Source organism: Ruditapes philippinarum, unplaced genomic scaffold (assembly GCF_026571515.1).
Source record: "Ruditapes philippinarum isolate M1 unplaced genomic scaffold, ASM2657151v2 ctg7608_1_1_1_1, whole genome shotgun sequence".
In the NCBI taxonomy this organism is placed as follows: domain Eukaryota; kingdom Metazoa; phylum Mollusca; class Bivalvia; order Venerida; family Veneridae; genus Ruditapes; species Ruditapes philippinarum.
The window spans coordinates 32,957-44,928 of NW_026863343.1; the positions used below are offsets into that span (position 1 = coordinate 32,957).

An 11,972-nucleotide genomic window follows, 5' to 3' on the forward strand; every position below is an offset into this window, starting at 1 on the left:
CAATATAGTGGTCAAACTACTTGTTTGTATACTTGATATATATAATTATAGGTCATAAGCTTACAATGTATTTACCTACATATTATCACTACATGTAGTTAGTGGATATGTTATTCTATATAGATTGTATACTTAATGTATGTAAATACTGTTTTATTTGGACAGTCTGGTGCTTGAAGCTTAAGTTGCTGTATTTTAACCCTTTTAATAAAAATTGTGTGTAAGGGTATTTAACAACCTTCAATGTACACTATTTAGAGAGATTGCTATTTAAGAAGTTCCATATTCCATAACAAAAGTCATGCTTTGTTGTATACATGTTGTATAAATTCATTTATGGAATTAATGTTTTTTGCCTTGTTACACAGTAACTGAAGATTGACATATGAAAACTAAAAGAGTGAGTGGAAATGAAGTACATATAACTTAATGTTGACTTTAAGATATTCATATTCTAACTTAAAACGCTATTTAATAAAGGCAGAAAGTATTAACCGATGTGAAAGGCTCCTTAATGACAGAGAAGATACTGTATTTGAATTTTATTTATTTGTCAAATGTTTTCTTCATTTTGATGATTCATTTAGTGTGTACATCATTATGGTAATATTAGGACTGCACACAACTGCTTGGAATATTATCAATTTCATTGTAATAAGAGACTGAGTCTATTTGAGCCGCATCATGACAAAACCAACATAATGGGTTTGATCAGGATCCATGCTGTTCGCTTACAAACCCTATATCAAGTAGAGAAACTGATAGCGAACAGCATGAATCCTGATCAGACTGTGCGGATGCGCAGGCTGGTCTGGATCCATGCTGGTTGCAAACCCATTATGTTTGTTTTATCATGACACGGCTCATTTATATATGACTTCAGATCATTCAATTACATTATTACAGGTCCAGTTTTTATTGCATGACTCTGAATAAATCACGGAAGTTGGAATTTTGATATGGTACATGGTATAGTTATACCCCCTTTTATTATGTAAGACAATACAATTATAGGTTGGTTTTACAACGATGTTATGGATATTTGAGTTATGTCGATGTAGTCACCACTTTGTACGAGCTAATATTGTCAAATTTCTTAAGAGTGAAAACAAACAATGACTTTTATCTATATATACTATGATAACCATAAATATACATATATTAAAAACTTGCGATCATGTTCAATTATATTACGGATTTTCAGTGGAAAACTGTGAAAAAGATTTCACTTTGGATGTGTAACAGTGTTGTATTTAACACCAGTTATGGATATATTTAAATTCCGTTTAGTAGATAAATCGCTTTTTTACTTTGATGGTGGTTTTATGATCCAGAAAGAATATGGAGTTATCGATAGGTTTTTAATAGAATTTTTATGATACCATCAATTATGTGAAATAATCCGTAACATAATCTTGTAGTGATAATAATGCCTTTTATAGAAAGAGATTAATAGCTTATTATAAGTCCAATCTATTTAAGAGATCAAATAAAAGATAAAATGAAACCTGCAGATTGTATGCACTGACTTTTTCTCTGCTATTGTGAAATCATTGAAATGGAATAATACGGGAACTTTCTGACACGGTGTTTAGGTCTTCAGGAATCCCGTAGTATTGAATTATTAATTTCACCTATATAATGGAAGTCAATAGAGGAATGATGTTAAATCAATTTTGCTCAGTTTAAAATGGGAAACAGTTTGCTTTCATTAATTAAAGTGAAATTATTATTATAATTCTTCAAGTGAGGTGGTTTTTATATGAAAGGATTGTAAATTGAGCAATTGAAATATATAAGGAGAAATAAAAATGGTGGAGACGCCAGTTAAACTAGTTGTACATGATTCTTATTGTGGTGAGTAGATCTGAAGTGGATAAAAATGGACATAACTTTAAGCAGAATGTTACTTTTATAATGAATTATAATTTTTTAGCATTTTGTACTTTTATTAAATGTTCATTCAAAATCTATTCCAGCTCTGATTTTGAGTGGGTCAATTTTGACTGCTGTTTTAGAAGTTTTGACTGATTATAATAATATAGCAAATTATAGAGTATACTATTGCAAATTATAGAGGGCATGTAGAACCTAAATTTGAACTATTTAAAAGTGAAGTCTTGATAATTTGATTTTTTTTTTTGACATGATGAGACTGGAAGATTAATATTCCATTTGATGTGGGTCTAGACCAATTCGCTCACTCTGTTTTTCCAGAATTGTTATTCTAATTGTGAAAAAGTCCCAAATTAAGAGCGTTGCAATGATTTTCACTCATAATAATAGCATAAAACTACAATTTTCAATTTAAGAGTACCGATATATTTCTTAATTATCTTTTAATTATCTTTCTGGTCTTGTGTTTTAACATTAACAAACCTTTATGGAAATTCTAAATTTAGAGTCTTGGTTTAATTTGGACTTTTTTCTTATAACTATATACGAAGCCCTTGGTCTAGCAGTAACCCACACATTTTATTCAAAGATGGGGTGTGGCAGCAAAAAAATTTATATAATAAAAGAATCGGCTGTTGAAATTTTCTAATATTTGAAAAATCACTGTCTTATATACTAATATGTAGATAATAAAAGTTATGAAAAACTTATTCTAATCCTAAAGTGACCCCGCTCTAAAAGTCTAAATTCTAATCCTGAAGTGACCCAGCTCTAAATTTATGCCTGAAATTCAAATTTTATGTTTTTAGGCTTTTGGACCTCAGTGCTATCTCTTAAAATTGTTTCTCATTTAAGGGTCTAATTCTGAGTTTTCACACAAAAACATTCAGAACGTACTGTATACATGCATGTTGACAAAGAAGAGTAATAATTTATAAACATATAAAAATGTATAGAAAATAATAATTTTTTAAAAAAGTTCAAAAGTTTGAACTTTCATTATGCATCTTTTGTGGCAATTGCACAAAATATTTTAAAAATAAAAAAAACACACACAAAAGAAAATACACCTTAAATTTAAAAAACATTAAAAAGCACATACAAAAGCTTGTTTGCATACCTTTGATGTATAGTTTAGGTTAAAACTAGTGTTTACTTCCTGTTTTTCAGAATTGATAATGTATCCACCACAACAACTGCATCAGCCAAAAAGGCGGAAAAAACGTCCAATTCATGGCCTTAAAACTGTGGACGTAGTTAGAGGCAAATCTGGATATGGATTCACAATCTCGGGTAAATAGCAATACTTGATTGTAAAATACAAGATTTCTTGGTTTTCTTTTAAGCATTGGTATGAATTTTTAGCTCACCTGACCACGAAGTGGTCATGGTGAGGTATAGTGATGGGGCTATGTCCGGCGTCCGTCGTCGTGCGTTGTGCGTCGTGCGTCGTGCGTTGTGCGTCGTTCGTCGTCAACAATTGGGTTGTTAACAGTCTAGCAGTCACAGTTTTGATTGGATCATCATCAAACTTTGTCAGAATGTTTGTCTCAATGAAATACAGATCGAGTTCGAAGATGGGTTATCTCGGGTCAAAAACTAGGTCACAGGAGCTAAAAATAGAAAAAGCTTGTTAACACTCTAGAGGCTGCAGTTTTCATCCAAATATTCTGGAAATTTGTCAGGAAGGTTGTTTTGATGATATCTAGGTCAAGTTCGAAGATGGGTCATCTCTGGTCAAAAACTAGGTCACGAGCTAAAAAATAGAAAAAGCTTGTTAACACTCTAACAATTGGGTTGTTAACAGCCTAGCAGTCACAGTTTTGATTGGATCATCATCAAACTTTGTCAGAATGTTTGTCTCAATGAAATACAGATCGAGTTCGAAGATGGGTTATCTCGGGTCAAAAACTAGGTCACAGGAGCTAAAAATAGAAAAAGCTTGTTAACACTCTAGAGGCTGCAGTTTTCATCCAAATATTCTGGAAATTTGTCAGGAAGGTTGTTTTGATGATATCTAGGTCAAGTTCGAAGATGGGTCATCTCTGGTCAAAAACTAGGTCACGAGCTAAAAATAGAAAAAGCTTGTTAACACTCTAATAATTGGGTTGTTAACAGTCTAGCAGTCACAGTTTTGATTGGATCATCATCAAACTTTGTCAGAATGTTTGTCTCAATGAAATACAGATCGAGTTCCAAGATGGGTTATCTCGGGTCAAAAACTAGGTCACAGGAGCTAAAAATAGAAAAAGCTTGTTAACACTCTAGAGGCTGCAGTTTTCATACAAATATTCTGGAAATTTGTCAGGAAGGTTGTTTTAATGATATCTAGCTCAAGTTCGAAGATGGGTCATCTCCGGTCAAAAAACTAGGTCACAGGAGCTAAAAATAGAAAAAGCTTGTTAACACTCTAGTGGCTGCAGTTTTCATTCAAATTTTCTGGAAATTTGTCAGGAAGGTTGTTTTGATGATTTCTAGCTCAAGTTTGAAGATGGGTCATCTCAGGTCAAAAACTAGGTCACAGGAGCTAAAAATAGAAAAAGCTTGTTAACACTCTAGTGGCTGCAGTTTTCATCCAAATATTTTGGAAATTTGTCAGGAAGGTTGTTTTGATGATATCTAGGTCAAGTTTGAAGATGGGTTATCTCGGGTCAAAAACTAGGTCACAGGAGCTAAAAATAGAAAAAGCTTGTTAACACTCTAGTGGCCGCAGTTTTCATCCAAATATTCTGGAAATTTGTCAGGAAAGTTGTTTTGATGGTTTCTAGGTCAAGTTCAAAGATGGGTCATCTCCGGTCAAAAACTAGGTCACAGGAGCTAAAAATAGAAAAAGCTTGTTAACACTCTAAAGGCTGCAGTTTTCATCCAAATATTCTGGAAATTTGTCAGGAAGGTTGTTTAGATGATATCTAGGTCAAGTTTGAAGATGGATCATGTCTGGTCAAAAACTAGGTCACCGGAGCTAAAAATAGAAAAAGCTTGTTAACACTCTAGTGGCTGCAATTTTCATCCAAATATTTTGGAAATTTGTCAGGAAGGTTGTTTTGATTTTATCTAGGTCAAGTTCGAAGATGGGTCATGTCTGGTCAAAAACTAGGTCACAGGAGCTAAAAATAGAAAAAGCTTGTTAACACTCTATAGGCTGCAGTTTTCATCCAAATATTCTGGAAATTTGTCAGGAAGGTTGTTTAGATGATATCTAGGTCAAGTTTAAAGATGGATCATGTCTGGTCAAAAAACTAGGTCACAGGAGCTAAAAATAGAAAAAGCTTGTTAACACTCTAGTGGCTGCAGTTTTCATCCAAATATTCTGGAAATTTGTCAGGAAGGTTGCTTAGATAATATCTAGGTCAAGTTCGAAGATGGGTCATCTCCGGTCAAAAACTAGGTCACAGGAGCTAAAAATAGAAAAAGTTTGTTAACACTCTAGTGGCTGCAGTTTTCATCCAAATATTCTGGAAATTTGTCAGGAAGGTTGTTTTGATGATATCTAGGTCAAGTTGGAAGATGGGTAATGTCCGGTCAAAAACTAGGTCAAAGGAGCTAAAAATAGAAAAAGCTTGTTAACACTCTAGTGGCTGCAGTTCTCATCCAAATATTCTGGAAATTTGTCAGGAAGGTTGTTTTGATGATATCTAGGTCAAGTTGGAAGATGGGTCATGTCCGGTCAAAAACTAGGTCACAGGAGCTAAAAATAGAAAAAGCTTGTTAATACTCTAGTGGCTGCAGTTTTCATCCAAATATTTTGGAAATTTGTCAGGAAGGTTGTTTTGATGATTTTCAGGTCAAGTTCGAAGATGGGTTATCACCGGTCAAAAACTAGGTCACAGGAGCTAAAAATAGAAAAAGCTTGTTAACACTCTAGTGGCTGCAGTTTTCATCCAAATATTTTGGAAATTTGTCAGGAAGGTTGTTTTGATGATTTTCAGGTCAAGTTCAAAGATGGGTTATCACCGGTCAAAAACTAAGTCACAGGAGATAAAAATAGAAATAGCTTGTGAACACTTTAGTAGTTGCAGTTTTGATTAAAATATTCTGGAAATTTGTCAATAAGGTTGTTTTGATGATTTCGAGGTCAAGTTCGAAAATTGGTCATCTCCGGTCAAAAACTAGGTCAAAGGAGCTAAAAATAGAAAAAGCTTGTTAAAGCTCTAGTGGTTACAGTTTTGATCCAAATATTCTTGAAATTGGTCAGGAAGGTTGCTTTGATGATTTCTAGGTCAAGTTCGAAGATGGGTCATCTCAGGTCAAAAACTAGGTCACAGGAGCTAAAAATAGAAAAAGCTTGTTAACACTCTAATGGCTGCAGTTTTCATCTAAATATTCTGGAAATTTGTCAAGAAGGTTGTTTTGATGATATCTAAGTCAAGTTCGAAGATGGGTCATCTCCGGTCAAAAACTAGGTCACAGGAGCTAAAAATAGAAAAAGCTTGTTAACACTCTAGGGGCTGCAGTTTTCATCCAAATATTCTTGAAATTTGTCAGGAAGGTTGTTTTGATGATGTCTAGGTCAAGTTCGAAGATGGGTTATCTCCGGTCAAAAACTAGGTCACAGGAGCTAAACATAGAAAAAGCTTGTTAACACTCTAGTGGCTGCAGTATTGATTCAAATATTCTGGAAATTTGTCAGGAAGGTTGTTTTGATGATTTCTAGGTCAAGTTCGAAGATGGGCCATCTCAGGTCAAAAAACTAGGTCACAGGAGTTAAAAATAGAAAAAGCTTGTTTACACTCTAGTGGCTGCAGTTTTTATTCAAATATTCAGGAAATTTGTCAAGAATGTTGTTTTGATGTTTTCTGGGTCAAGTGCTAAGATTGGTCATGTCTGGTCAAAAAACTAGGTCACAGGAGCTAAAATAGAAAAATCTTGTGATCACTCTAGTGGGTGCAGTTATTATCCAAATATCCTGGAGATTGATCAGCTAGGTTGTTTTTATGATTTCTAGGTCAAGTTTGAATATGGGTCGTGTCCAGTCAAAAATTAGGTCACATTGCCCAAATATGGAAAAATCTTTATAACACACTAGAGGTCACATGTTTGACTCAGTCGCATCAAACTTGGTCATGATGCTTGTTTAAGACATTGCTTGGATGCGGTTGTGTCAGGTGAGCGATCCAGGGCCATCGTGGCCCTCTTGTTTTTTCATGGTGGCAGGAACATTAATCCATATTCCAGTGTGGCAGAGAAAAATGAAAGACAAGATAGTGTCTTTTGTCAAGTATACACATGGTTAAACAGGGCTTCCATCAATGAAAGTTTAGGAGACATTTACTCATTGATTATGGCTCCAGACTTCCAAAATATAATGCTTTTCCTTCTTTCCTTATATAATGTGATCTCCAATGTCCAACATTTTGTATTCTCTGTCTTCCAATTTTAAAAATTTAATGGAAAACCTAGTTTAGCATATAATGAGCCGCGTCATGACAAAACGAACATAGTGGGTTTGCAACCAGCATGGATCCAGACCAAACTGCACGGATGAGCAGGCTGGTCTGGATCCATGCTGGTCGCAAACGCACTATGTTGGTTTTGTCGTGACGCGGCTCTAATATTTATGCATATGGAAATTTTAGGTATTGACACTCTTTCTGTACATGCCATCCATTTTAATAATCGAAACTTGTGTATTTAAAGTTGATGATTCTACTACACTTTTGTGTATAAAATAATGCAGAGAATCTTAGAGAGTTCTCCAGTCCTCCAGTGAAGCTTTGAAGTCACCATTTGACTAGATCAGACAACTTATATCAAACATGGCAAAATAAAGATATTGTGCACTAATAATTTGGCAATGTACTATATTTTCAGGAAATTAGAAATTGCCATTACTGTTAACAAGCTTGACAACAGGTTATAAATGTATACAGATTTTCAAGGTTGCTGTGTGTCAACTTGAAAAAGAAAGTTGCTGTGGCAAGGAGTGAAATAATGTAGTGTAACTTAAACTTGAAATTGTTTGCGGCCTGTTATATAAACGTTTCATCTTAAAATACTATTTCTTGTATTCGTTGTTTTAGAAAATATTGAATTTAAAGAAATTGAATATAATTTTAAGAAATGAGATATTAGAGCTGTTGAACTTTTGATTCTTTTTACTTTAAGTTTAAAATGTACATTTACAATATGATTTAAACTAATTTCAGGTCAACATCCATGTGTGCTGAGTTGCATAGTGAACAATAGTCCGGCTGAACGTGTTGGTTTGAGACCAGGTGACTATCTCATGAGTGTAAATGGTATAGACGTGTCAAAACACAGTCACGATGACGTCGTTTGTATGGTCGGCACATCCACCGGAACATTGACTATTCAGGTTGCGGAAAATTATAATAGCAGTGACTCCTCAGATGATGACTACTATCATCGTACTAAAGCAAAGTACCCGCACAGGTCACGTAAAGGTCATAAAGGTTATAGTGAAAAAATGGAGAAATTGCTAGCAGACATTAGTCAGAGGGATCGTCCTGATGGTCATACTCACGATCCTAATTCGCGACCTTTACCAAACAATTTTGACAATAAGAAGTTAGAAGCCTCAAAACAGAGGTCATCTCGACCACGATTGCATACGCCTGTTGGTGCGGAGAACCACGAAATTCAGTCTGTGGGGACAAGCTATATTGAAGCAGGGGCTAGTAATGTATTCAAAGTGCCTTTTCAAAAAAGTGCGTCTGCTTCTAATGTTCCGTCTGCAGCAAGTTTACCAATGCATCGAAAAGTTGAACCAAAACAGGCCTTTATAAAGAGTACATCACAGGGACATGTTAAATCTCTATCTGGGACGAACACTGTGAGATCCCTTCCTAGTCAGTTTAAACATGGTCGTATGTATGATCAGTTTTCTCCAAATAGTTTACAGCAAATTATCAATCATTCATTACATTCATACAGTGCGGCCAATGAGGCATTTATTCTCAATGAGGATGATTTTGATGATGACGACGACGATGATAATGCTTTAGTTCCGCTGCACTCGGGACAAGATGTGAGAATAGTTGTTGGATATATTGGCTCACTTGAAATGCCTGGAGATGCTCATCAGCCTCATGTTAGAATACAGTCAATCAGAAACGCTGTGAGAAGGTTACGCGTCGAGCAAAAAATTCATACTTTAGTTTTAATGGTTGTATCCCCAAACAGTGGTGTCAGACTGATAAATATGATGGGTAAAGAGATAGCATTTTATCCCGTTGAAAGACTTGCATTTAGTGGTGTGTGCCCAGATGATAAGCGTTTCTTTGGAATCGTGACCTTACGCAGTGTCTCGGATGATAGCGACAGTGACTCTGATTCTAGAGAAGAGCTTGTTGGGAGCTCGTGTCATGTGTTCATGGTCGATCAGGAGCTTACAGCACATAATATACATGCATTGAAAGCGAAAAGTTTTGGTATTACCTGTACCGTTGACCAACACACGCAAAGATGTATGGAGTTTCCAAGATCAACGACTCCTATTATTTTGTCAATATCAAACCTTTATAAAGATAGGCCAGGTGCTAGGATAGAGAATGACATGGCAAGATCTCAAGTGTTCTCTAATCCTAGTCAGCCTGTTGAACATATGCGTATGAGTAGTTCTAGCAGTAACAACAGTAACAGTGATAGTGGCTTAGGTCTAGGAAGGGATGACAGTAGACCAGAACGGGCACCAGTTTTAGCTGAGATGCCTCCCCCACCACTGCCAGTGAGGGAAAAATCAACACCCCAACTTCCGCAGGTGAAATGGTCTGGTAATACAATGTATCTGATGGATGGACCAGTGAAGCAATCAAAAACTCCGAAACCGAATTCAAGTTTAAGTTCATTAACATCACGAGAAAATAGTCTAGATATTTCAGCAAGCAATGATGAATTTATAAGAGCCACGGACAGGCTTAATATTCGTGCAATGCCAAATGTGTCTCCAAATATGGGACGTCCATCTGCTGACGGGCTCGAGAACCAAAATGCCGCTGAGAATCTGCGCTTAGGAATGCAAAAATTACTCCAGGCTAGACAACGTCAAGCTGGTCTCGACCAGACTAGTAGTGATACAGAGTCCCGCAGTTCTAGAAGCGACACACGCATGTCGACATCAGATTTACAAGAACGTCCATTATCGGCCCCGTTTAAGTATTTATCCGAGGATTCTAGCAGTGACGTTAAATCAAGTTTTATGCATCTTAAACAGGATTCAGAATCCAGTCTCGCAGATAAGCTGTCTCCACGAGCATTCCTGTCGTCTGCATTTACTCCAGTTGGGTCTGTTGGCTCGGCTTTTAAGAAAACACGTTCAAGGCCACGACTACAGGAGATGAGGTCACCGTCTGCCCCGCCTATTCCAAGTTACCATGGAGATGATGAAGACAGTGAGGAAGAAAATGTAAACAAAATTATCAAAAGGTTAGTTTGGTACTTTGTGAAATGAATAAAAGATTTTGCTGTGTAGAAATTTAAAATTATGCATCACATAATTTAGAATTAATAAGGTATAATAGATATCACTTCAAATATATTTTTAGTGAAAACTTCGTGATAGTCTTCAGAATAAATGTCAAAGTAATAAATATTTCCAGAAGTCATGTAAATCTATATTCTGAATTCAGATCTGTTTTTGCTCAGACTTTATAAAGTCTTGAAAAACAATGCATTTTCCTCTGCTCAAAAAGTACATTTTAAAATATCTGGTTAAATCATTGAATAAGATAAAGTACAGTTTACATTTGCATAAGTTGAAAATAACTTATTGAGAATGTTCTATTTCATCAAAGTAGGTTTCAAAAAGACCGATCTTTAGGACTGGGCAAGGATGGAAAAGAATCCCAAGAAACAGATAACGTGGACCAGTTAAAGGTATGTCATTTATTATTAGTTATTTGCATAGGTACAATTCTTTCAGGCATTTGCTAAAAGTTCAGATTTTTAGTGAAAACTGAAGCAATTGCAGTCGCTCATTTGTCTGCGCCCCTGTGATTAAGTTTTTATGTGTGGGCTGGTATCTCCATAAGTGTCAATGACCGTAGAACTTATTTCATGATCAATAGCAATGAAAGTGACCTACAAGGTCCGGGAATCGGACCAAGGTAGCCCGATTCAAAATCCAATGCTCTACCTGTTAAGCTAACCAGACAGCTCTGATTTCTCTCTTCTCTGAAATAATTCATTGAGCATCTCTTCAGTTTCATTTCCTCCACCAATAAAACAAAGAAGTTGTTATGTGACCATCACAGTGTTGATGTGAATTAAAACACAAACTAATAGAACAACATCATTAATGAGCCGCATCATGACAAAACTAACATAATGTGTTTGCGACCAGCATGGATCCAGACCAGCCTGCGCAGTCTGATCAGGATCCATGCTGTTAGCTATCAGTTTCTCTACTTGTTATACGGTTCGTAAGCGAACAGCATGGATCCTGATCAGACTGAGCGGATGCGCAGGCTGGTCTGGATCCATGCTGGTCACAAACGCACTATGTTGGCTTTGTCATGATGCAGCTCATTTCTCTGATACTTTATTTAATTGTCTCTTATGTTTTCATATGGTTAATCAGGATGACAGCTCATTAACATTTACTCTTGACTCTTGAATATAAGCAGAAATTTACAATATGTGATAATGATATTAAATTAAATAAATATACTTAACAATATTCTATTTGCTTTTATGCACAGAGTCTGAAAGGTAAATTAATTAATTAGAAATAAAGGTTTTGAATTTTAAATGTTTGGTTTAGAGGGTTTCCAATTTCTAGAAATTATTTAAAACAACAACAAAAAAAAAATAAAATATTGGGATTTAAAACTGGAAAAAAAGGTTTGTGAGTTAAATTAATGACAATTTATGTATGGTTTTAAATTTAAAGGGATGGGGGGGGAATTAGTAGTTTTTTCGGGGTTTTTAAAAGGGGTTTTTTAAAAATTTATTTTAAAGAGATGAGTATTTTTTTTTTGTTTTTTTTGTTTCCCTTTTAAATTTTGGCAAAGTAACCCTTCTTTTTAAAATTTCTACTGTAACTTTTTTTTTTACCCCAAATTTGTATTATACTAAAAGGAATAGATTTTTTTAAATTTTAAATGCTTTTGTATTTG

The 11,972-nt window shown here is 35.2% G+C and overlaps 1 protein-coding gene across 1 annotated transcript; it reads left to right on the forward strand.

Moving 5' to 3' along the window:
- Window positions 1-1,157: 1,157 nt before the first annotated feature.
- LOC132721886 (uncharacterized) lies at window positions 1,158-10,731 on the forward strand (the record flags this gene model as incomplete). The annotated part of the gene is given in 4 exon segments (XM_060706263.1): window positions 1,158-1,857; window positions 3,067-3,189; window positions 8,043-10,281; window positions 10,653-10,731. Coding segments are annotated over 4 exon segments (2,487 nt in total), but the record flags the coding sequence as incomplete, so codon positions are not given.
- Window positions 10,732-11,972: the final 1,241 nt, after the last annotated feature.